General features: G+C 46.7%; 1 protein-coding gene across 5 annotated transcripts; it reads left to right on the forward strand.

Moving 5' to 3' along the window:
• Positions 1-18,186: 18,186 nt before the first annotated feature.
• SPACA3 (sperm acrosome associated 3) lies at positions 18,187-25,864 on the forward strand. 5 transcript variants are annotated; one of them, XM_072779480.1, is made up of 5 exons: positions 18,187-18,323; positions 21,620-21,907; positions 22,714-22,872; positions 23,314-23,392; positions 25,689-25,864. In XM_072779480.1, exons 2-5 carry the CDS (start codon positions 21,721-21,723, stop codon positions 25,753-25,755), a joined length of 492 nt encoding a protein of 163 aa, XP_072635581.1. In that variant the 5' UTR covers positions 18,187-18,323; positions 21,620-21,720; the 3' UTR covers positions 25,756-25,864. The 5 variants fall into 5 exon arrangements, with proteins under 5 accessions (XP_072635581.1, XP_072635580.1, XP_072635584.1 ...); XM_072779479.1 differs by having other exon boundaries at positions 18,192-18,343; XM_072779483.1 differs by lacking the exon at positions 18,187-18,323 and adding an exon at positions 18,393-18,568.
• The last annotated feature ends 859 nt before the right edge of the window (positions 25,865-26,723 follow it).

Raw genomic sequence — 26,723 nt, forward strand, 5'->3', positions numbered from 1 at the left:
TAAAAAGGCACTAGGTCCTCAAGCTCATGTGGCTGGTAAGGAAAGAAATGAGAAGAGGATGCAGACTAAGGAATTCCCAGAGTATTGCTTGCCCCAGTGCTCTACCTTGGACATGACAATGGGGCAGGATGCCAGTGCAGGAGTGAGTGCTGACTCCTACCCTCAGGAAGTTATGATAAAATCCCTCTCCGTGTGAGCCTAGGACCCTGGCTTACCGGTCTGTTGGGTTAATATTTCAGAATGGCAGATGAGTCACCAACTTCCTATTTATTTTTAGGGTGTCAGCCACAGGGACTCTGGGAACAAGATTCAGCAACACTTGCCTTGTATACTACATACAAGGCATGCAATGTCTTTCTACTGGGTTTCTGGTTTGGACATGCTTTTAGTCAAGCATCTGTGTCTTCCTTGGTTGAGCAGTCCACCCATGAGGCTAGACTCCAGCATTCCAGATCAGGTGGTGGTGGTGGTGGTGGTGTGTGTGTGTGTGTGTATACATACACGTGTGTGCATGTTCACGGGTGGGGGTTTGCTACCGCTCCAGCTGAAACTGCAAAGAGGTGACCTGTGTGGCTGAGTAGGAGACATCTCTCCTCACCCTCTCTGGAAATTTCACTCAAGCTTTCGTTTTCCATGCTGGAGGCATGTTAGAGAATGTGCAGTGTCTCTCTCCAGAACAATTTTTGCCCCTGCTCAGGAGGAGGAGCATCTAGACTGGCTAGGTCATTTTTGACTGATGGGCAGGTCTATTGTGGCTCAGGATCAAGAGCCAGGTTCCTCTCTGATTCCCACCCTCAAGCTCAGTGACTATTCCTCCTCTAGACTGTCTCAGTGGAGAGCATATTTGATCCTGGATTTGAACTGGGTTCATGGCTTCTCAAAAAAAAAAAAAAGGCTACATTTCGGGGATCCCTGGGTGGCTCAGCAGTTTAATGTCGCCTTTGGCCCAGGGTGTGATCCTGGAGACCCGGGATTGAGTCCCATGTCGGGCTCCCCACATGGAGCCTGCTTCTCCCTCTGCCTATGTCTCTGCCTCTCTCTCTCTCGGTGTCTATCATGAATAAATAAATAAAATCTTAAAAAAAAAAAGGCTACATTTCCTAGCTTTCCTTGGAGTAAGTGTGGCTACTTGACTATGTTCTGGCTAATGAGATGGCAGTGGAAAAATCATGGGATGCTTTCTGGAAGACTCCTTTAAAAGGGAAGAATTTGGTCCTTCTCCCTTTCTTCCATCTTGCTGCTTGGATGGCAGATCTGGTATCTGGAGCTCAAGCTGTCACCTGGGAATAGGAGAAATCCCATCCTCGGAATGCGAGAGCCTTCACACTACCCAGAGTTATCTGCCTCTGGATTTATTTCACATGAGACCAATCAACTTCTGTCTTGTTTAAGTCACTGGTAGTTGAGTTTCCTGTTACTTAGAGTCCAACCTAATCCTAATTGACAGCATTAAATATGGGTAAGAACTAAGGTCAATAAATATTTGTTGAATTGACAGTGAGTCCCCAAGAGGAGGCTGGCTTATCTTTCTCCATCTCTGCAGATATGGGTTTTCACAAGACAATGTCCTGAGACCCTAAAATGACTTCTTGTGCCTTATGGGTGTGGGCAGGCTTGCCTCCAGAAAATGGGTTGTGCCTGGAACATGGTTCTCAGGTATGGGTGGTCTGGGCTCCATCAGTGGGTGACACACCAGAGGGGTAGAGCCAGCCTTAGGTTCTGAACATGGGCACAGGCAGCAGGTTTGCCCCACTGAGTTCTAAACTGGTGAGCTGAGGAAGTCTGAGAAATCCCAGAAAGATAGGTGAGGTGGACCGATTACCTCTTGCAGCTACTGGCACGCTTTGAAATTAATGGTTTCCTTTTTTTCTCCTTTTAATTTGTTCCTTCCTTTGCTTTTTCTGAATTAATTTTTTCATCGTGAAATATTTCAAAGATTAGACAAGAATAGAAAGGAGCATAATGAATATCATCTATTTACCCACCATTAAACTTTATCAAATCTTAACATTATGTCATATTTGTATCAGATCTCATTTAAAGAAGTAAAACATTACTGATATAATTGAAGCTCCCTGTATATCCCACACTCCCTTCCATTCTTCTCTCTCTTCCTTAGAGGTAACTATTACCATGAACCCACTGTTTATCATTCCTGTGTATGTCTTTACACTGTTACTACATATTTATGTATCCATTAATACAATATAGCATTATTCAGTAGGGTCTTAAATTTTATGTATAAATGGTAGCATACTCCACTTATCATTGGATTCTCCATTGAATAATTATACTATAGTGTATTTCTCCATTTTCCTATTGATAAATATTTAGGATATTTCCTTTTTTTCTTTTTCCTAACCCAGACAGTGCTCCTGTATTTATCTCCTGGGATACATGAGAGTTTCTTTAAGGCAAGTTCTCTTAGGCAATTATGCCCCATAGGTCATATCTGGCTGCCACCTGTTTTTGTAGGGGGCCATGCGTTAAGGATGGTTTTTAATTTTAATTGAAAAAACCCGTAGTATAATATACATAGCATGGATTTGCCATTTTTACCATTTTCAGGTGTATAGTTCAGTGGCATTTGGTACATTTACATTGTTGTGTAACAATCACCGCTATCCAATTCCAGAACATTTCCCCCTTCTCAAACTGAAGCTGTGCCCTTCACACAATTATTCCTTTTCCCCCCACCACCAATCTACTTTCTGCCTGTGAACTCAACTACACTGGGCACCTCATGTGAGGGGAATCATACGGTATTTGTCCTTTTGTATTTGGCTTATTTTACCTAGCATAATATTTTCAAGGTTCACCCATGTTGTAGCCTGTGTCAGAATTTGCTTCCACTTAGGGCTAATATTCTGGTGTATTTATATTTTGTTCACTCATTCAACCGTGGATGGATGTTTTTTACATTTTTAATGGCTAAAAAAATAAGATTATTTTGTGATACATGAAAATTATATGAAATTCAAATTCCAGCATTTGTAAAAAGTTTTATTGGAACACAGCCACAGGCATTCATTAAAAAATTGTCTAAGACTGCTTTCATGCAAAAATGGCAGAGTGGAGTATTTGTGGTAGAGGCTGCATAGTCTAAAAAGCCTAAAATATTTACTCGCTGGCCCTTTATGGAAAAAATTTCTGACTCTTGTTCTATGGTATGTAATCAGCTAGAGGTGGAATAGTTGAATGGTAAGGTATGTATTTGCACCTTCAGCTCTACTAGATGTTGTGAAACTGCTCTTCAAGGTGGTAGAAATGGGCAGCTTTCTGTCAAGTGTTTTTTTTCCCCCTTTTTCCTTTTCCTCCTCCTTTAAGTAACCAGACTCTTTCTTTAAATGGAGGCACTGAAAGGGCTCTTAAAAGGCATTGTGTGGTGTGTTATTTGCTGTATTACAAACAACTCTGAGACATTAAAGGCTCCTAAGAAGTATTTATTTTGGACTTATAAGCCTGCATGTTGGCTAGGGTTTGGCTGACCTACAGTGGGCTCAGCTCAACCTGGCTCCAAGCTGTAGATTGGGTCCAGGTCTATTCCACATGACTCCTTTGGGCTTGTGGCTAACTGGGGCAAATTTTTCTCATTGAAAAAGGAAGGATTTCTAGAGAGTAGATCCAATGGCACAAGCACATTTCAAGTCTTTGCTAGTGTCATGTAAGCAACCCATTGGTCCAAGTGTAGGTAAGCCCAGAGTCAAGGGCTGAGGGTGTATACTCTGTCCATCATGAAGCCATGGTAAGAGTGTGGATGTACAATGTTTCCACAGGGGAGCGAAGATCTGAGACCAATAATTAATCTACCACAGAAGTCAATCTTTTTTAGCTTCAGAACTTTTCTTCAAACAAATCCTTATGTGGAATTTTAATATATTATGTAGACAGGAGTGAAGCCGTTCCTATAAAAGTGGGTATGTGCAGAACCCTGCCCCCTATTCCCCTGCAGAGCCTCCTGGGACATCTCTGTAGAGTGTTCCAGGCTTCATGGACTATCATTTGACAACCGCTCCTCTCCTAGGAGATTTCATGGAGCACTTCTTCCTACAAGAGCTAGAGATCTGAAGCCATGCTTAAGAAGGAGCACACCCAAGGGGTGCCTGGGTGGCTCAGTCGGTTCAGCATCCAACTCTTGATTTTGGCTCAGGTCATGATCTCAGGGTTGTGAGACGAGCCCCACATCAGGCTCTACACTGGGCATGGAGCCTGCTTAAGATTTTCTCACAGTTTCAGCTGTGCCCCCTGGACAGCAGCTGTTTCTAGAACTGAGGCACAGGCATGCAGCAGTGAGGACAAGCCCCAAAGGTCCCTGTTGTCAGTCCTTGTTCTGGCAGCACTTTTACCTCTCCCAGACACTGGGCCCAGAGCTCAACTACCAGATCCACCTTCTCATTGGATGTTCCCATTAGATTTCTCCTACAATATCCTTGTCCATTGCAACTTGTCAGTGTATTTTTGTGCTTGATACCTAATTAGAATGAGTGATTTAGTAAAAACTACCATGGAAAGTTACTTAAAGGGCAGTGGCACCCACTCTTATTCCTACAGGCAGGTGGAGGCAAGAAGGGGGTGGGTGAGTGGACCTAGCGCCTACAGGGGCTTTGTCTTACACTCATTTATTGTGCATGCATTTAACTAGCATCTGTTATGTACCAGCACTTGAGGCAGTGAGAAGATAATGAGAAATAAGAAAATAGGGCCAGATACTTGTCGTCTGCCCAACCCGCTTGCTGGTGAGGTCTTGCTCAGATGGACAGATTTTCAGGGCCACTTTTGTACTCCTACCTTTGGCTGGCTGCTTAGATCCACTGCCCCAGTCCGAGCAGCTCTCCTGACATCTGCGACTGTTACCCTTGAGCTTGCTTCACTGTTTGACCTTAGTGCACTGAGCCCTTAGGGCTGCCTTCTTCAGAGGTCAGCTCTGGAGCTGAAATTCTCCCCATACCCAGCCCTGCCCTTAGCCCTGACCTGGCTTGTTCTCAACCCCATGCCCTAGACCAGAAGTCAATGAGTGCTCTTAAGGCCAGGTGCTGAATTCTTCTGATGATATAATTCGATAAAAACTTTTGGAATAACACCATTACTTCTGTAAAAACCAGCTTCCTTTGATGAGGAAGGAGAGTGATAACTAAAGCTACCTTCTCTGGAAAAAGGATTGATCAGGAGAGGGGCAAGCTTCCATTCTTATTTTTTTTAAAAGATTTTATTTATTCATGACACACACACACACACACACACACAGAGGCAGAGACACAGGCAGAGGGAGAAGCAGGCTCCATGCAGGGAGCCTGACGTAGGACTCGATCCCGGGTCCCCAGGATCAGGCCCTGGGCTGAAGGTGGTGCTAAACCGCTGAGCCACCTGGGCTGCCCGCACTTCTTATTTAGAATGTTTTAGGAACCATGGGTACCTGTGTGGCTCAGTTGGTAGAGCATGACTCTTGATCTTGGGGTTGTGAATTCAAGCCCCATGTGGGGTATAGAGATTACTTAAAAAAAAAAAAAAAGAATGTTTAAGGAACCAGAACAGGATAGCTTCTGCCTGAGTCTCTTTCTTGGGGTGTCCACTGTCCCTTTCTGTCTATTGCCTCTGTCCTGTCTTCCCATCTGTCTGGCTCTTCGGCCAAGCCTGACTCTCTCTACATTCCCAGTAATAGATATATGTACCTGGGAGTTCACAGATGTGCCCTTCAGCCCCATGGACTCTGCTTTTTTGCAGGGCTCTGTTTTAAGCAGTGTGGGGTCTGAGCTCAGTTGCTGCCTTCCACATGGGAGCCTTCCCAAGATGCTGGTGAACTGGATTTTAGATCCAGTGGAGTGGTGCAGGCTCTGATCATTCCTTGGGTGTTGTGTCTTCTTGTATTTTGGATATTAAAAAAAAGATTTTACCTATTTATTTTAGAGAGAGAGCAAGAGCACGAGTAAGAGGAGCAGAGGAAGAGAGAGAATCCCAAGCAGACTCCACCTTGAGTGCAGAGCCTGACATGGTGCTCGATCCCACAACCCTGAGATCATGATCTGAGTTGAAACCAAGGGTCAGATGTTCAATAAATGTCACCATCCAGGCACCCCTGGATGTTGGGTTTTTGATGTTTAGCCACAGGACTTGGCATTTCACAACATTAAGTCCCTGTGCAGCTTAAGTTATCTACATCCTTGTTGACCCTTAATCAGTAGAAGATGGTTTTGACTTAACCATGGGACAGAGTCTGTTTTACAGGATTGCTTTCTTTCCTAAGGCTCAGGGGTAGGACAATGCCTCCCTTCTTCGTTTATACAAGTGTAATTCATTTCAAATGTACAATATAATGATTCAACAATTCTGTACATTACTCAGTGCTCATTGGATGCCTTCCCCACTTTATTTATTCATCTTTTAAAAAAGATTTTATTTATTTGACAGAGAGAGAGAGCACAAGCAGGGGGAACAGCTGAAGGAGAGGAAGAAGCAGCCTCCCTGCTGAGAAGGGAGCCTAATATGAGGCTCCATCCTAGGACCATGACCCGAGCTGAAGGAAGATGCTTAACTGCTTACCCAACTAGGCCACTCAGTCACCTCCCCCCAACCCCATTTTATTTATGTATTTTTTTTAAGATTTTATTTATTTATTCATAAGAGACACACACACACACAGAGACAGAGACACAGGCAGAGGGAGAAGCAGGCTCCATGCAGGGAGCCCGACGTGGGACTCAATCCTGGGACTCTAGGATCATGCCCTGGGCCAAAGGCAGGCGCCAAACTGCTGAGCCACCCAGGGATCCCCCAACCCCACTTTAAATAGTCAAGAGTAGTCATCTTAACCTCTCTGACTTGAAGGTTCTTGGGCATGCGGCAGAGGGAGGGAGAAATAGTGGGTATTTTTATGGGGTATAAAAATCACAAGGATATATGCTCCATCCTTCAGTTCTTCACCCTGATTAAATGTCCAATGTTAGATTTTCTGATGTAAGTGGGTATGAGTGTGTGTGTGTGTGTGTGTGTGTGTGAGCATAGCACAGGCCACCAAAGATCTTTCTCATGAAGCCATAGAGGATTTGACAATGTTTGTGATTTCTCATTAAAATCTTAAATGAGAATGTAAGTGAACCCAGACAGGGAATACATTGACTGGGATCCATGACTGCTTAGAATGTAATAACAAGAAGTAACGTTTATTAAGCACTTACTGGATGCTTTCTCTCATGTGAAATTTACAAGGCTCCTAATAATTTGCATTATTATCATCCTTACTGACAATTAGGTCACTCAGTTGCGACTGGCACAGGAGGGGCTTAAATTCAGGTCAGATTTGACATCAAAGCTTTGTAACCTCCACTCCATATAGATGGAGCAGTTGAAATGATTCTTCCATTGAAAACTTTTTTCTTTTCTGACAGAAATGTTTCTCTTAGGATGGGTCAGAGCCCTAAATTCAGACCTGTGTTCCTCCAAAGCCCAAGATCTTTCCATCTCATGAGGCTGCCTACAAAACCAAGATCCATAGTTGTCTCTTGGAAAGTTTCAAAAAAATATTATTTTCTTGTCCCAAAGGTCCCTCTAGCCTGGAGGCTGCTGAATGAGGACAGTTTTAGTAAATCACAGTTCCCTTGAACTTTTCCCCCTGCTGATCCATCATGATATTTATTTTTTTAAACACAAATGTTTGTTAGGCACCAACTATATGTAAGGTTATTCCCCTTTTCTCCCCACACCAATGTAGGAATGGTGAAGTTGGAATAATTATCCCTATAATATAGTTGAAGAAATGGAGATGAGGATGCTCTCCTTTTTGCTTATGGAGACTCAAAATACTAGAGGCCCGGTCACCAGGTGGGTGATTAGGAAGCATAGCTGGAGGATGATAATGTTATGAGGGGTCATGTGGATCATCAAACCAAACCAAAGTATCTTATTTCACAGATCAGGAAAGTGCAGCCTAGGGAATGAGATGGCTTGTCCAGAATCACACAGAAGATGAGAGCTCAGGGAGAACCAGACCGAGACTACTCTATGCTGTACATAAGGGTATTTTGACCTCAGCACTATTGACATTTTGGGCTGAATAATTCTTTGTTTTAGGGGGCTGCCTTGTGCATTGTAAGATGTTGAGCAGCATCCCTGACTTCTCAGTAAATGTCAGTAGCATTCTTCTCCACAGTTGTGATTATCAAAAATGTCTTCAGCCATTACTAAGTGTCTCCTGGGGGACAAAACCACCCCCATTTGAGGGCCACCCACTGAATAGCAAGAACTTCAGCTTCAGCTCTTCCCTTGCAATTTGGGAGAGAAATTGTTTTGGGAGCTAAGGGGACAAAATCTTTCCTCCCAACCCAACCTTTTAGCACCTTGGAAGAGCTCTGCTGGGGTCTCTGACCTCAGCCCAGAGAGAATAGCTCTCAGAGAGATGCAGGGCGGGTGCCAGAGGGAACACAGCATGAAAGCCAGATCTTCTGAGAGGTGCACATTATTATCACCATCTGCCAGATGAAGATGTAGATGTTCAGGTGGTTGAACACACCCATTGAACCAAACATGGTATCTCTTCCACACATCACAAAAAGCCCCCCACCCCCACTCCCATACGATACTCAGGCTAACTGTACTTCAGTTTGTGCTCTGGGTTCATGAGCAATAATGTCAAGAGACTCCTCTTGTGTATTCTTCATCATTTACAAAGGAGTATATTACTGTGAAGTTATGTTCTGGAAAGTTAGATCTGGTCTCTGACCCAACTCTTACTTGCTGTGGGCTCTGGAGCAATTAGCTTTCCCTTCGGAGAGTGCTGTCTTCACATTGATAAAATGAGAATGTCATTCTGCTCCAATAAGGAGCATTCTCCTTGCTGCCCTTATCAACCTCCTCCCACCCCAGTCTTGAGACTTGAACATGGCAATAAAGGTGTTTATAGGTTGAATTAATTTTAATTAAAAATGTGAGTAGCTATATTGAGTTGTATGGAGGAATATGTATATTCTTAAAACTCAAATTAACCTGTTTCATTGACAAGAAGAATGTTAATAAAAATGATTTTTTTTTAAGGCCATGAGCATGTTAACAACTGGGCCTTTTTGAGAAGCAGCAACACGGAGGCAGGTTTCTAACCATTTATCTTAAAATTACACCACGAGCCATATGGCCAAATGAGACCGGGCACAGGTTAGGCATCACTGGGTGTGGTCTCAAGAGTGAGTGTGTAATGTCCTTTTACAGCTTTCGTGTGCAAGGATAGCGCCCCCTGGTGTAAATCCTTGCATTCCACTAAAGCTGAAAGTCATCCAGTTGCCCCTGCAGAAAAGGGAGGAAGGGGGCTTTGGGACAAGACCAAAGTTGGTTTATTAGGAGAGTAACCAGAAAATTACACTTTTGGAAGCTTCCAGTAGGCGATGATGGCTTTGCAGTTAAAGAATGTGGGTTTTGAAAAAAAAAATGTGGGTTTTGGAGTCAGACCTGGCTTTCAGGTCACTGCTTCAAGGCTGTATGTGCTTGGGTAAGCTTCTTTCATTCCCATTTTCTGTATCTGTGAAGCAGAAATGACCAATCCCCACCTCTCAGGGTTGTTTTAAGAGTGAATAAGGGAAGTGGTGCTGGAAGGGTGATTGAAGATGAAGCTGGGAAGAGAGAGCCAGATCATGAAGACTTTAGGTACCACGCCAAAGAGTTTGAACTGGACTCCAAGAGCAAGAGCGCCAGTGGAAGCCTGCAGGCAAAAGTGACATGATAGCCCTTGTGTATTGGAGAGATAACTATTGGCAGCAAAGACAACGGGAGGTCCTATGACTTTGGTGGTGGTGACAGAGCTGGAATAGATGGGAAAGATGTTTTGGAAGCAGAACCAATGGAATATGATGAGTCCTGGGATGGGAGGGGAGAGGGTGCCATCAGAAGTGGCAACATGCATATGTATAGCTGTTAAGATAAGATGCTAAGCCTTCCTACCTGATTCTCACAATAGTTTCATGAGCAAGATATAATCATCCTCATCTTCTATGTAGGAAAACTGATAGGGAGGTTAAGCCATAGGCTGTATAGTTGAAGAGTGGTAAAATCAGAACACAGAACACATGGGTTCCCAAGTCTACCTCTGTTTCTTAGGTCCTATTACCTCCCAAGATTCGGTGTGCTGTCCCTGCAGAATGGGAGGCAGTCTGGTGCAGGGTTACATGTGTGCTGGGGCTCCAGGTTGTGCAATATCCCTGGTTGCTAGGAGTCTCTGATAATTAGAGTCCTCAGGTTGCTAGGAGACCTGGGTTGCTAAGAGTCTCAGTTTATTATAGGTCTTGGGTTGTTAAAAGCCCCAGGTTATTCAATTTTGCAGTTTATGAAAGGCTTCAAGGTTCTCAAAGGCCCCAAAGTTATTAGAGTCATCGGTTATTTGGGGCCCCAGGCTCCTAGGGCTCTAGGCTCTGAAATTCATCAGGTTGTTAGCCTACTCTGGTTACTAGGGTACTGAGGATTGGAGAGACCTTGGGTTTGTAGAAGCTTTAAGCTTTTGAAGGGACTCCTGGGTGGCTCAGCAGTTGAGTGTCTCTGTCTTTGGCTCAGGGTGTGATCCTGGGGTCCTGGGATCGAGTCCTACATCAGGATCCCTGCAGGGAACCTGCTTCTCCCTCTATGTCTCTGCCTCTCTTTCTCTTTGTCTCTCATGAATAAATAAAATATTAAGAAAAAAAAAGATGTTGGTTTACTGGAAGCCTGGCTTTTCAACATCTCCAGCTTGTGAAAGATCCCAAGTTGCTAAGGACACGGACGCAAATTTTTAGGTCCCATGGCTTCTTGAAGTCCTGGGCCAGGCGTGTGGGTGTCTTCCTCTCATTAGAGCATCTTTCAGTCTGGTCAGATAGTGTAACTGAAGTTCTAGATTTTCCCCAGGGGTTTTATCCCATGTGACCTCGTTCAGCCTCCACAGATGAACAAAAGAGAAAGTTGCAAAAATAGTAGAGAGATCCCTGGTAGCCTTCATTGAGTACCCCCCCACCCTGATAGATAGATCTTATAACCCGGACATTGACGTTGCTACAATGTGTGTGCATAGTCATATGTCCTTTACAATGTGTGTATTTGCATACCCACCACTCAGATCAAGAGACAGAACTGGTCCCATCATAGAATCTCCCTTGTGTGGTCTCTTTATAAAGACATTCATCTCTCTTCCTTCCCAGCCAGTGTGTGTGTGTGTGTGTGTGTGTGTGTATTTTAAAGATGTAATTATTTATTATTTATATATTATTTATTATTATATATTACTTATTATTATTATTAATTTATTTATTTATTCATTCATGAGAGACACAGAGAGAGGCAGAGACATAGGCAGAGGGAGAAGCAGGCTCCCTGAGGGGCGCCCAATGCGGGACTTGATCAGAGGACCCCGGGATCACGACCTGAGCTGAAGGCAGATGCTTAACCACTGAGCCACCCAGGAGCCCCACCAACCAGTGTGTTTTTTTGTTTTTTGTTTTTTTTTAACCAGTGTGTTTTTAAATGCACTTGCCTAACTGCCAATTAGTGCCTTTGGTGTGCCTCACCCATTAAGAGTTAAGGAAATACAGAGATAAATATAACCTACTCCTTGTTCGGGAAGAGCTCCCAGGCAAGGCTCCAGTCGTGTATGTGGTAAATTATAGTGTAATGTGGTAGTTCTATGATAGAGAGAAAAAGGTGCTGGGGCAAGGATACAGACTGGGGAGTTCAGGAGGCACTGTGTGTGGCATTCACGCTTCCTGAAAAAGTTGCAATGCTGGGCTGACTTTGAAGGAAGAAATGGAGCTATCTGGTGCCTGATGGGGAGAGATTTTTAGGTAGACAAGTTTGGGGAAGAATTGATGGTTTGGGACCATGGAAGTGCCTAGGTGGTGTTGTGGGCGATGGGGGTGGGGGGACATACAGGGAGCTGAAGCCGGAGGCCTGGGGAGAGGTCAGACTGCTGGGGACCATCTGGGTGCTGCCCAGAGTCATGAGGTTTATGCACATAGGGAGACCAGTTAGGAAGTCACTGCAGTCCCAGATCAGATAGGCCGAGTGGTGGGAATGGAGATGGAGACACATTTTTGACCTCTGAAGCACAGCAGGATGGGAGGGAGGGTGTGACAGGAATGAACAGGCACATTTTTGAAGATGAATGTTTTCCCTATTTCTTTGCACTATCTTGGTTTCCCTGGGAGCAAATCCCTGGGATATAAGTCCAAGAAGATGAATGCTCATAGAGTAATTCCCTGCTTATCCAGAGATCTTGTGACTTCAGTGAGGGTGAACATAGCACAAACTTGGATGAGGAAAAGGCCTCTGATCAGTTCAAACAAGCTCGAGCTTTTACTTTGCAAGAAAGATCCTTCGGTCCTTTTATTCGGAGCCATTTTTGACAATTCAAGTGTGCTTCTCAAAAGAATGGTTGCTTGCCTTTCCTCTCCCCAAAATAGTAATTAAGAGCTACCTTTTTGTGGAGTCTGCTTGTGCCAGGTTCTGTGTAAGATGCTTTGCGTGTTGTATCCTTAATCCCCTCAATGACCTCCTGGGTGGCAGCCCTTTTCACTTTATAGGTGAGGACACTGTAGCAAAGCTACAGTACCCTGCCAGGGTCACAAAACCAGTCAGTTTTGCTCTCAGCCAGCTGCCCTGTGCCATAGAAGCCACACAGCATGGAAGGGGTGGGGAAGATGTCAGCCAGTAGTAGCACCATGGCAAGGGAGGGAATGACGTGGATTGAGGAACCTGACAACGGTTTAATGGTTTTCTACCAACTTCACACGAGGAGGGGATCAGTCAGGGTTGTCCAGAAGAGCGGAACTAGTTAGGATGTGTATATCTGTATCTATATATCTATAAAAAAGTTTGGTTGCAACAGTGACCACACACACACACACACACACACGCACACACATCTTAGAAAATTTATGATAAGGCTCATGCAATTGTGGAGGAAGGCAAGTCCCAAGATCCATGGGGTGAGTTGGTGATAAGGTAAAGACCCAAGAGAACCCATGATGGACTTCTACCCAAAGGCCAGCAGGCTTGAGGCACAGGAAGTGTAGATGTTTCTGTTTGATTCCACAGGCAGGAAAAAAGCTGATGCCTGTGTTTGAACACAGGCAGGGGAATTCCCTCTTATTCAGGGAACCTCAGCCCTTTTGCTCTACTCAGGCCTTCCACTGATTAGATGAGGTCCGCCCACATTAGGGAGGACAATTTGCTTTACTTGGTCTATCTGATTTAAATGCTAATTTCATCGAATGCACAGTCTAGCGAATACAGACACCAATATTATATTATAATACTCAAACTTGCTAGGAGACTAGAACTCAATTATTCCAGCCACTAGCAATAAATAGTTATCTATTACGGTAGAGGTGCTAATTATCACCACAATGGCAAACTTATTACAATATATAAATGTACAAAATTAACATGTTGTACACCTTGAATTTAAACAATATTATATGTCAAATATATTTCAATGAAAAAAATGTTAATCTCATCCAGAAACACCCTCACAGAAACACAAATAATGTTTGACCAAATATCTGGGCACCCTGGGGCCCAATCAGGTAGACACATAAAATTAACCATTACAAGAAGGAAGACAGGATAATAAAGGAGACACAAAACCAAAAGAATATGCTGCTGTGAGATTAGTGTAGGCTTAGTGACTTTACATTCCTCAGACCTCCTGATAACTGTGTCTTTTTTTTTTTTTTTAAATTTTTATTTATTTATGATAGTCACCAAGAGAGAGGGAGAGAGGCAGAGACACAGGCAGAGGGAGAAGCAGGCTCCATGCACCGGGAGCCCGACGTGGGATTCGATCCCGGGTCTCCAGGATCGCGCCCTGGGCCAAAGGCAGGCGCCAAACCGCTGCGCCACCCAGGGATCCCCTGATAACTGTGTCTTGCAATTATATAGCTCTGTACTGTGATTAATGGTGGGAATAGGGACGCCTGGGTGGCTCAGCGGTTGAACATCTGCCTTTGGCCCAGGGCATGACCCTGGAGTCCCAGGATCGAGTCCCGCATTGGGCTCCCTGCTTTTCCCTCTGCCTATGTGTCTGCCCTTCTCTCTGTGTGTCTCTCATGAATAAATAAATAAAATCTTTTTAAAAAATGGTGCAAATAACAGAGACATAACTTACAGACAAGAGGTGAATTCTGTTTTCGATGCAGTAAGTTTGGAGTGGACCAGGTGAGCAGATCTTTCTCTGGGGGTTCCAGGCTCTCCCTACCTGCAGCCAGAGGAGGACTTGCTTTTCTATGGTCCAAGCCATTCCTGGCACGCTCTTTGGAATCAGCTTCAGCACTCTCCTGATGGAGTGCCCTGGGCTACAGTTCTTCTGAATCAACTGGCTGGGTGCTTTTCACTCATTTCTTCATTTTTTTACACAGCATTTAAAAAATCTTGTTCTCGACAATGGAAGCATAAACTTGAGGGACTCATCAGGCAGCTCCCAGTCTGCTGGGAGCGATGGAGAAAGAATGTACTGGTGTCACTTGATGGAGGCTGAGATGACATATTAGCATTAGATGCTGTGCAAGGATGTGGGGAACTCCTAAATCAGCCCAGTGGGGCCAGGAGAGGAAGCCTAGATTCAGTGATGCTTTCAGGAGGGCTAGGAGCCAGCCAGGGAGTTGTACAGAAAGGGTGTGTTTGACGGAGGGAATAACATACAGCATAACTGTAAGACACGGACACATAGCATTGTCACACATCGAGGGATCTATAAAAAGATTGGTTAGGATGGTGGTTCTCAGCCCAAGTAGCACTTTGGGATCACCCGGAAACATTGAAAGAGATACTGATACCTGAGCCCCACCCCTAGAGATTTTGATGTGATTAGCCTGGGGTGGGGAATCAGTATTTTCTCAAACTTGCACAGGGGCTGAGAAGCAGGAATGTAAAAGCTGCTGCTGGAGAACTTGAACCTACAGGGAGTCAGTGGAGGGTCTCTGCTAGGATGTGGTCAACAATCTGAGCTGCCTTTGGGAGAACAGGAAAGACTCAAGCAGAGCTCAGCTGAGAAATAAAGACCCACCGATCCCCAACTGGCGCCTTATCTGCCCTCATAACTGTTTCTTTTGAGCTGCTGTTTCTTATTCACCATTTAAAAGTGAAAGTCAAGTGGGAAATAACAAAACATACAATAAAACAAAATAAGCTGAAAGATTACTCAATAAAAAGAGTGATAAAATAGTAAAAGCAGGCCGATGCCATAAAAACTCCAAAACTCAACCACACAGAATCACCACCAGGGGCCAGACAATAAAAACAATAGCTAAAATGTACTGAACTAAGTAGCAGGCATCTTCATGTGTTGGGAAAGCAAAGGAGGATTATTTCCATTTTACAGAGGAGCACAACGAGTCTTGGGGAAGATTAAGTGCTGTGGTTGCAGCAGGCAGGGCAGGGTAAATAGCCGGTCAGGGGCGGCGCAAGACATTGAATTCGGGTGGACCAACTCAAGTCCAGAGCTCTGAAGGCTCAAGCCTGGCTGCGTGTTGGAGTCATCTGGGAGCTCTTAAGAAATACCCATACCAAAAAGACATTTCTCCAAAGAGGACGTATAAATGGTCAGCAGGTATGTGGGGAAAAATCCCTTAAATTCTGACTGTCACTAATCATCAAAGAAATGCAAATCAAAACCACAAGGAGGTATCACCTCATGTCTGTCAGGATGGTATTATCAAGAAAACAAAAGACAACAAGTGTTGGCGAGGATGGAGAGAATCGTTGAGCACTGTTGACAGGAATGCAAGACGGTGAAGCCACTTTGCAAGACACTAAAAATAAAGCTAAGAGATGATTCAGAAATCTCACTTCTGGGTATTTATCTGAAATAATTGCAGTCAGGATCGCAAAGAGATATTAACACTCCCATGTTCCCTGCAGCGTTATTCACAATAGCTGAGATGTGAGAACAACCTAAAATTTCGTGGACAAACTGGGCGGTGAAAAATTAGAGAGGAAGACAAACCATGAGAGACTCCTAACTCTGAAACAAAGGGTTGCAGAGGGGAGGCGGGTGGGGGGATGGGGTAACTGGGTGGCCGGCATTAAGGAGGGCACATGATGAGATGAGCGCTGGGTGTTATACTATAAGTTGGCAAATTGAATTTATTTATTTATTTATTTATTTATTTATTTATTTATTTATTTTTAAAGATTTTATTTATTCACTCATGATAGACACACAGAGAGAGAGGCAGAGACACAGGCAGAGGGAGAAGCAGGCATCATACAAAGAGTCTGATGTGGGACTCGATCCAGGGTCTCCAGGATCACACCCTGGGCTGCAGGCGGCGCTAAACCGCTGCGCCACCGGGGCTGCCCGGCAAATTGAATTTAAATAAAATTAAAAAAAAAAAAGTTCATGGACAGATGAATGTTTAAAGAAGATGTGGTACATACACACAATAGTATACTCTTCTGCCTTAGGAAAGAAGGAAATTCTGTAATATGTGACAACATAGATGAGCCTGGAGGCCATTATGCTGAGTGAAGTGAACCAGTCACAGAAAGATAGACTCTGTGATTCTTCTTACATGAGGTATCTACAATAGTCAAGTTCGTAGAAATGGAGAGTGGAATGGTGGCTGCCAGGGGCTGGGGAGGGGAAAATGGTGAGCTATTAATCAGTAGGTATAAAGTTTTTTTTTTTAAGATTTTATTTATTTATTCATGAGAGACACACACACACAGAGGCAGAGACATAGGCAGAGGGAGAAGCAGGCTCCATGCAGGGAGCCTGACGTGGGACTCGATCCTGGGTCTCCAGGATCATGCCCGGAGCTGAAGGTGGCCCTAAACTGCTGAGCCACCCGGGCTGCCCAGGCATAAAGTTTTCAATGAAGCAAGATGAATAAGCTCTAGAGCTCTTCTGTACAACATGGTACCTATAGTCAACATTGCTCTGCTATGCACTTATAGATTTGTTGCCAGTAGATCTCATGTTAAGTGTTCATACCACAATTAAAAAAAAAAAAAATCCCAAGATGATCTGGGCCAACACTTGATTCTAAACTGGTTGGTCTGGAGCAAGGCCCAGGCAGAGAGGGTGAGCAGGTGCCACTTAACACGTTTCTGGCTATCCTCTCTGTTCTTTTTTTTTTCTTTTTTAAAGATTTGGTTTATTTATCTGAGAGAGATAGAGATAGCGAACAGAGATAGTGAGAGAGAGTAAAAGCAGGGAAGAGAAGGAGAAGCAGGGAGCCTGATGTAGGGCTTGATCTCAGCAGCCCAAGATCATGACCTGAGCAAAAGGCAGAAGCTGAACCAACTGAGCCACCCAGGAGCCTCTAATTCTCTCTGTTCTTTTTTTTTTTTTTTAAGATTTTATTTATTTATTTATGAAAGACACAGAGAGAGAGACAGAGAGAGAGAGAGAGAGAGAGAGAAACAGAGAGAGAGGCAGAAACACAGGCAAAGGGAGAAGTGGGCTCCATGTAGGGAGCCCAATGTGGGACTTGATCCTGGGACTCCAAGATCACTCCCTGGGCTGAAGGCAGGCGCTCAACCCCTGAGTCACCCAGGTATCCCTAATTCTCTCTGTTCTTAGCAGTAAATGCTTCTATGTATTAAGCACCTTGAGTACCAAACCCTGAATCCTTCCGGGCATTGTTATTGCCACTTGAGAATTGAGGTTAAGTCACTTTTCCGGGTCCCCCAGCTGGTAGTCATCAGTGCCTTTGTCCTTTCCTAAATCCACCTGATTCCACAGCCCATGCTCTAACTGCTGTGCCTTATGACCTCCAAGCAGGGGTCCCCGTGGGGCATAGACATGGGCATCATGTGTCCTTCCAGTTAACTTCTTTGTCCCTTAAGCTTTAGAGTCAACAGCATCACCTTTGTCCCAGTCTTGTCCACACTGAACTGTCATTGTGCAGATGCAGAAAGCAGGCCTTTTGTGGCTTGGCACTAAGGAAGAACTTTTTTGCCAGTCAGAGGAGTTTGATGGTGAGGTAGGCTGCCTGGAGAGGCTGTGGGCACCTGCCATCATCATTGCTGGGCAACTATCTAAAGGATCTGTTGGGAGCAGAAGAGTCATCCTTCAGCGTAGTGTGCGTGTGTGTGTGTGTGTGTGTGTGAGGTGGCCAAGGAGGATTGGGCCTAGATACTTCTAACATGTCCCTAGCCCTAAAATTGAGGAGCTCAGAGGACCAGTTGAAGCTCAATGGGTGAAGATGGTTCTAGAAGATGAGCTCACAGACCTGGGGAGTTCCAGAAGGCTGCTCTCTTCCATCATTCTCTTAAAGCTGGGTGCCTGGGACCCTAGCAGTATCATGGGGGTGTCTTGAGCTGAAGCAGGGTGTCGGGTCCCTGCTGCCGCCGCCACTGTCACTGCTGTGTCAGCTCTGGTGGGGACAACACTTGATCAGTGAGCCCCCTTCCCCTCTTCCTGCAGCTGTTGACCAGGGCAGAGAGGGGTGTGGAAAAAGAACGGGGATGGTCAGAAATGGGGGCAGGATTCCTGGGCTGGGAGAGCAGTGAACTGAGAGACAGAAAAGGGAGACCCTGCTGGTGGGTGTCTGGTCTCTGAATCATCAGATCTCACACCTTGTACCGCTCGACCTGCCGTGAAACGCTCTGGATGAACCTGGAGGTTTTAAGTCGCTTTGCTACATAAAGTAAAAAATAGGTTTCTTCATCTGTAAATGGGGGATATTACTCCTACACCCATTGAGTTGTTGAGAGGATTAGATGAGATTAAGTTAGAAAACTATCCAGAAAAGGCCCAGTGCAGGGTCTGCCAGTAAGTTTCCTCCCATCACCTCCCCATCCCCCATCTTGATGGAAAAGGTTCGTGCTCTTGGGGTCAGGATCTCAGGATGCTTCAGTGTACACAGAACCCACTGAGCAGGCACTCCATATCAGCAACTCCACTTGGCTCTTAGGATATGCGTATACACAGGATGGCTATTGTTCCTTGGAAGTTCACTTCATGGTGGAAATGACTGCCGTATAACACAGTCCAGTGTGACAGAGGGATGGCAGAAGCACAGGGTACTTGGGCATGTTGGGGAGCTGGGGAACTCACTCTGGGTGACCTTTGAAGTACGAGTAGAGTTAGCCATGTAAAGAAAGGAGAGGGTTAGTGCTCCAGACGGCGGGATCCTCATGAGCAGACAACATGGCATTATTGTGAGTGACTGTGAGTGAGGGAGAGGTCCTCACGACTGAGGACCCATATGGGTCTATGAGGGCCCTCATGGACCATACCTAGGGACAGTGATGAAGGGAATCATCATAGGGTGTTGGTGGCCAGGATTTTTGTTTAAAAAACTCATGGTGGTAAATGTGTCTAGAATGGTTTGGACAAAAGAGTTAGGCCTGGATGCGAAGCCCCATCAGCATGCTAGGATGGTGCTCTGAACTGGGAGAAAGATGGTGCTATTGGAGGGCGGGCAGAGTAAATAGCACTCGGGGATCTGCTGGCTGGAGATAGGTGAGGGGTGTAGGGATAGAAGGAGTGAAGAAAGCCATCTGTATTTCTAGTTCGGACAAATGTATTTAAACCAAAGCGGTTATGAGTTTAAAATCAAGAATGTTTTAAATCCAGAAATAAAAGGCACAAGGAAGCAGATTTGAGTGAGAACATTAGTTCTGGTTTGGACATGCTCAAGCTGAGGTGACGTGAGGTGTCCAAGTGGAGACATCCAGGAGGCAGCTTCAGATTAGGTCTGCTACTCGGGGGAAGACAAAATTCAATGTCTGTATTCCGTGGGTGGCAGTTAACTTCAGGGCCACCCGGAAACTATCTGGAAGTAAGAGAGGAGGGCTCAGGGTAGAAATGTCTAGAAAACATACCAGTGTTTGAGGCATAGGCAGTCAGAAGAAATAGCCCAAAAAGGAGCAGAGAACCCAGGAGAGGGGCCATCATGGAAGCCAAGAGAGGCAAGAGATTCAACAGGTGGATTGGTCAACTGTACAAAAGGCTGCTGAGTGCCCCCTTGGGACAAGACCTGGCAAGGCCCACTGGACAGTGCAGAACAGTGTCAGGTGTGGGATGTGGTGGTGGTGAAGCTAAATTCCACTGGGTTGAAAACAAATGGGGAGGGGAAAAAACAGTAATTTTTCCTGTAGAAGTTTCCATCAGATGAGAGAGACCAGTCAGTATAGATAATGATGAGGCCTGTGAGCAGCCACGCCTCAGAGGAAGGAGAAGTGGTAGGAGGAGGTGCTGAGGACCCTGAGAGAGGAGCGATGGCCCATGGAGCGTGACTGAGAGGTGGGAGAGGGTGAAATCTGGAGCTCGCAGGCACCATGGGCCTGGACAAACATAGAGGCGCCGCATCCTCCCACGAGAGGGGTAAAGATGAGAGGGATGAGGCTACTGATGCCTCGGTGAGCTTCTGGGAGCTTGGGGGTGGACAGGGCAGTGGGGAAGTCTCGAGGGCAGTAATGAGCATCTCGAATACTCTTTGAAGGAAATGGGAGAGAGAAAGCTGGCCAAAGATGAGCATTAGTTCCGGTGCTAGAAGTATTTCATGATAGAAATAACAACGAACCTATTTTTTTAGTACAAAGAACCAGGTTCTCTCCGGGCCTTTCTCTTCTCATTCGTTCTTTCAACAATCCTCCGAGGCAGGTATTATTCATTTCCTCATTGTAGAACTGAAGAAGATGAGGCTCGGAAGGTGTCTGAAGCCAGAGATGTTGTGTAGCGTGGAGGTGGACTTCAAATCGAAGGCTCATTGAAAGCTACACCCTCAGCCCACCTTGTCATTCTCCGTGGCTTGAGGATCCAGTGGGGCTGGAGGCCTTGTGTTCCTGGGAACACCCGATTGTGAGGTTGTGTGGCTATTTTGTTTCTGTGAAGGGAGACAGTGAGTGTGGCGGAGTAGGCCCATGGGACACATTGGGAAGATGTGTCGGAGGTGATGGTCAGGGAAAGATGGGAATGGAAGGTGATGGGGGAGGTGGTGGTGAGATGCATGGATGGCAAGGCCATGGGAGTGGGTGGCTGAGGCAGAGTGGAGGTGAAGGTCATAACCAGGTGCAAATGCCTTCATGATCCCGAGGACTAGCCTAGGGAGCCAGTGCCGAGACGCGAACCAAAGGAGCAGACGTGAGCTTCCAGGGAGAGGGGCCTTTGCCAGGTGATGTCTTAGAAGGGGTGGTGGGCAGTACCACCCTGGGGCCGTGTGCACACTCCAGAGGGCTGCGGGGTGGCAGTGTTGTAGTGGGAGACTTTGTTTCAGCTCAGGCTGGGAGCAGGAGTCTCTGAGCTAGGAGAGCACCCCCTCCACAACCAGGGTAGGGACTGTATTACACTCTAATGACACCACTGGGCCCTTGCCCTCCGGGAACATCTGCTCATGGCCATCTATCTCGTGGGGCTTTGGAGTCACGTAAACTTTGGTCTTATTCCAAACTTTGTTCCTTCCTAGTTGTGAAACATAGTGCCTCAGGATTCGATAGGGCCTGGCATGTAGTATGGAGCTCCAAGTCTGTTTGTTTTCTTCCCCATTTCCCTTCCTCCTCCTCTCAGCTGCAGGGGCAGGTGTAAAGCGCGATTTAGGGGAGTCGGCCTCAGGGAACCCTCTCCTGGCTGATGCTTCATCAGGGCTGCGAGGGGGCTGGTTTCCCATGTTGGAGCCTTCTTGCCTTTCCCCAGGGTACACTCAGGCCCTGCTTTTCTCTTTCTCCCAAGGGTAACCTTCTGTGAGTGGTGGACCAGGGCTGTTGAGCTGCCTGCCATCTCAAAACCCAGCTGTGAGCCAGCGTGGCGGGGGCTGTGCCTCCGCCGCCTGCATGGAAGCCAGGAGCTGGGCTCCCAGAGGGCATCTGTGCCCACCGGGCAGCATGTTGCTGGCCTTTGCCTCTCTGCTCGGCTGCCTGCTCACCTCCAGCCAAGCCAGGGTCTACAGTCGCTGCGAGCTGGCCAAAGTGCTCCAGGATTTCGGCATGGAGGGATACCGGGGATACACCCTGGCTGACTGTGAGAACTGCTCCCCCCCCAGTCACTGCCGCCCCTCTCCACGCTCCCCTCTCCCCAGCTCTCACTCAGAGGGTGTGGTCTTGGAAGTTTTCTGAGCCTCAGCCCTCCTTTGGACATCAGGGGTGTGGATCCTGTGGGTAGACGATGTTCAGGGCAAGTTAAATACCTAAGAGGCAGGTCCTAGGCAGACCAATCAGCATGTCCCTCCCCTGCCCCTGCTGCTAAAGTCAACAGTGAGATAGGGAAGGGTGAGATACTCCAGTGGCCAAAGAGACAGAATCACTTAGTTCTCTAATCATATGGCAGCCAAGAGGGTAAGGCATTCCCATTGAGGTTTCGGGTAAACTGAATCAGCCAGTAATAGACTCTTCAAGTTGCTGGTAGTTTCGGGAAGCTGCGAGGTCCAGCCACATCTAGACTCATTTTTGGCTAATTGTAGCCCCCTTGCCAGCTCTCACCTCTGTGTCTCTCATTTTGCCTCTAAAGATCTAGCTCTTGTTCATTTGTCCCACAAAGATTTCCTGGGCCTCACTGCGCGCTGAGCTGTGAGACAGTGGGAAGGCTGGTCTAGGAGTCAGGAAGCCCAAGGGACAAGCTTGACTCTTGCTGCTTAGTAGCTGTGGTGACCCCGAGTGAGTCCCTTGCACCTCTGAGCCATGCTGGAGTCACTTGGGGAGCAGGCAGGAGGGTGGCTGCCCTGACCACCTTGAAGCAGGAGTGAGACTCCGAGGAGCTCGTGTGGGGCCCCCTCGTCTGCGCCACCCTTGGTCACCTGACCCTCGGGCCTGTGTCTCCACCCTCCGCAGGGGTCTGTCTTGCATATTTCACAAGTGGCTTCAACACAGCTGCTGTGGACCACGAGGCTGATGGAAGTACTAACAACGGCATTTTCCAGATCAACAGCCGGAAGTGGTGCAAAAATCTCAACACAGAGGTCCCCAATGTGTGCCAGATGTACTGCTCTGGTAGGCTGGGCCTGAGCCCCAGGCAGCCCCCCTGGACCAATCTTTGCTTCTACCCTTGCTATTATCTCTGGGTGGGGATCCCCCACCACCTTCTGGGCCTACCAAGGAGAGTGGGATGGGACAAATGGTGAGTGTGGGTCCTCCATCCGTCTGACTTGGGGTCCTGGATGGAAGGCTGTTCTGAGAACTTTAGGAGTGTGGGGAGGAGGGTGATAGACTGATGATATCTGTGTTTCCAGAGGGATTGAGAGACCGGGTTGAGTTTAGGATGGAGCAGGGTGTATGTGCACGTGCGTACTTGTGTGTGTGTGTGTGTGTGTGTGTGTGTGTGAGAGAGAGAGAGAGAGAGAGAGAGAGAGAGAGGCAGGGAGAAATAGATAGACTCCGGATGTCCAGCTCTGTCCCCTGTTCTTTCATCATGTTTCTCTCCTCCCACCCCAGACTTGTTGAATCCTAACCTTAAGGATACTGTTATCTGTGCCATGAAGATCACTCAACAGCCCCAAGGTCTGGCCAGCTGGTAAGTGACCTGGGCTAGAGCCCCATCGCGCACCCCTCACCCCCCACCTGACCCCAGCCAATGTGGCCAGGACTGGTGGAAAACAACAGGGAACTAATCTTTCCTGAGTTCTCATTTTGTCCCAGCCACCATTCCATGGCTTCCCAGTCTGACCTTCCCACAACTTTAGGCCATAGGGGTTACTGTCACTGAGGTATTTATAGGCAACACACCAAGTGTCAGGGAGGGTAAGCAATTGACTGGAGCTCATTATGCTGCACCTGGCTTTTCTGCGATAGGCCTATGTTAGGATGCCCACTTACAGGTCTGCTAGACCTGGGTCTAGTCAACCTTGTTTGCCTGCTTGTTTAACTGTGGCATCTTCCTCTAAACTAACTTTTGTAGAAAAGCCCAAGATGTACAACAGAAGCGATTCCTGGCTTGAAGCATGGGGAGAGGTGCTCTAGAGCCTCACCCTGTCAGCCTTCTCTTTTCCTGCCTCTTTCCTACAAGATGGCCTTTGGAGCAGCCATGCTCACAGGCATGGGAGTTGGATGAGCATCCCATGGGCCACTGGACTAGATCTTTGGTTACCAGAGGGGTATCTGAGCCAGTGGCCCTATAGCGTCCCCTGAAGGGGCATCTCACTGCTTAGTCTCTAACCTCTCTTTCCTCATATTTCTGGATGGGAGACCAGCAGGGCCAGGATGTGGGAAGGGTGAGATACTCCGGTGGCTCCTGGAACCACAGACAGATGTGATCATCACAAGGCAGGTAAAGGAGTTTGAGAGGCAGTGAATATCAGCCCAGGAGCAGAGGGAAGAGCAGGAGACAAGAGGCAGGGGCATGATAGGGAAGCCTTTGCAGGAGTCTAGGTGAGAGACCCAGGGTCTGCACTAGGACAATTGCATGGCTGATGGATAGGAGAGGGGTTGGCTAGGAGGGACTGTGCAGGAGGCCTGGGGATAGGTGCTATGTGGCAGTGAGGGAGAGGAGGAGGCAGAAATGACTGTCAATCTAGAGAAAGTCCAAGATGTGCTTTGAGCATGGCCACAGCTTTGGAGGTGTGTTGGTTTGAGAACAGTTGATGCCCTAGGAACTGAATCTGGAGTGAGGCAGGCTCAGCAGGATGTAATGCGTAGCTATAAGATCAGGATGAGTGAGTACAGGCTTGGCAGGAGTCTAAGGGCTTGAGGCCTTGGGGGTGCCACCCTAGGCTGGAGGAAACAGGTCCTGTTGGGTTGCATCAAAGAACAGCTCTCTTTTGTACACTGGGTATAAATTTGTGGCAGGTGTAACTCCTGAGAAGTGGTTGAGGCTAATAACAGGCAGTGGTCCCAGAAAGTAGAAAGGGTACTCTTTATTCCCCCCACCTGCACACACTGGGAACTGGTCTGTGCCAGGCTCTGTGCTGTGTGGCCTTCAGATAGGCTGAGGTCCGATTCCTTGCCCTCAAGGGTCTCACAGTCTAATGGGAGAGGCAAACAAGCCAGCTGACCACACCTCATTGATGGATCTGTGGAGGTCCTCTAGGGGCACTCTTGGTCATTGGTCCCTTTGACATTGACATCATGGAATTACCAAAGTTTGGAACCCCTGAGAACTTGGACCCCAGGACCCCAGGATCTTGCTTATCTTCCTCAAGATGCTAGTGTGTTGATGGAGCAAGGTAATGGTCCTGAAAGAGCCTATAAGCTATAGTTACCAACAATTGAAAGACCTGGATTGGTAGCCAAGGAGAAGTGGGTGTGGCTGCAGTTCTGTCATTTATTAGCTGTGGATCTTGGGCAAGTAATTTTGCATCTGAGTCTCAGCGATTCATTGGGAATATAGGGAACTCAGTATCTTCCTAATCTAGTTATAGGGCTTCCGGGGGTGGGGTGGAGTGCAGATGAATGAGGGATGGATGTGACAGTGCTATGTAGACTGTAAAGGGCTGTACACTGGTAAGGTGGCATGACTGTCAGCAGAAGAAGCACGGTGTAGGAAAAGAGCATGGACGGGGGCTCTGGACCCCAGGAGTCCAGGCCCTTGCTACTGACTTCCGGGTAAACTGCAACAAATTACCCTGTATCTCCATTGGTAAAATAAGGAGTCTAGACAGATGACATTTGAAGGGCCATTGTCTTCCTTTTTTACTTCGTCTAGGGGGTTCTTTGCTAGTTAATGGAGTTTACTAGTCCCTCTTTCCCTTACTAGCTGCTTTCCTCACCTCACTTCTGGTTTAGAGCCCATGCCTCCTTCCTGTTCTTCTCTGAGCAGGAACTGAAGGTTGCAGCTGATTTGGTTTCTCCTCTTCCCCATCTTCCATCCTCAGGGAGGCCTGGAGGCGTCACTGCCAGGGCAAGGACCTCACAGACTGGGTGGATGGCTGTGACTTGTAGGATCCTCTGTGGATGGACCAGGCCACGCACAGCAGGCTGGGAGATGTGGTTTGGTTTCTGATCCAGGCTTGGGAAGACAAGCCAACCAATAAAGTATAGTCTAACATAAGTGTGATTCTCACCTATCCCTGTGTTTCCAGGTGGCATGTCAAAGTTTCTTCACCTGTCCACCTGGGCTGGGCTCCAGATGGGCTCCAAAAAGCCTACCATGGAAGCCTTACCACCATTCCTGGAGACCTGGGGTGGGGCGGGAGTGGGGAGGGTCAGTACCTCCCTTGTCCACACTTGGTAGAGTTTCTTAGACTTTTACCTGGATCTAGGTTTGCTGGATTTGGCCAAACAAACAAACAACAAACAATGATAACCAAAACAGGATGCCTGAGTTAAATTTGAATTTTAGATACACAACAAATAAGTTTTACTATACGTGTGTCCCCAATATCGCATGGGACACACTTATATTAAAAAACGATGTATTGTTTGAGGCACCTGAGTGGCTCAGTCGGTTAAGCAACTGACTTTTTTTTTTTAAGATTTGTTTATTTTAGAGAGAGAAAGCATGCATATGCAGGGCAAGGAGGGGCAGAGGGAGAGGAAGAGAGAGAATCTCAAGCAGACTCCATGATGAGCACAGAGCCTGATATGGAACTTGATCCCACAACACTGAGATCATGACCTGAGCCAAAACCAAGAGTTTATTGCTTACTGGACTGAGCACCAGGCACCCCCACAGATAATTTTTTTAATTGAGCAAGTTTTTCCCAGGCACTCTCCCTGCTTCCCAAGAATGAACTGAGCTCACGCTGTATCCTGTCCATTCCTCCCCCAACCCCACCAAGTTCACTTCTCCATCCTCTTAGCCCTCAACAGTTATATCCTACAAAATTATTTCTCAGAAATGAAATTCTTAGTCCCTCCTTCTAACTCATCTCAACTAGGCACGAGAAAGGATCGACAAATAGATACCA

The sequence above is a fragment of the Canis lupus genome, chromosome 16 (genome assembly GCF_048164855.1).
Source record: "Canis lupus baileyi chromosome 16, mCanLup2.hap1, whole genome shotgun sequence".
NCBI lineage: Eukaryota > Metazoa > Chordata > Mammalia > Carnivora > Canidae > Canis > Canis lupus.

Coding starts and splice junctions, on each gene's coding strand:
- SPACA3 (XM_072779480.1), top strand. CDS start 21,721: ATGGAAGCCAGGAGCTGGGCTCCCAGAGGGCATCTGTGCCCACCGGGC. Junction 21,908..22,713: donor GGGATACACCCTGGCTGACT/GTGAGAACTGCT, acceptor CACCCTCCGCAG/GGGTCTGTCTTGCATATTTC. Junction 23,393..25,688: donor CCCCAAGGTCTGGCCAGCTG/GTAAGTGACCTG, acceptor TTCCATCCTCAG/GGAGGCCTGGAGGCGTCACT.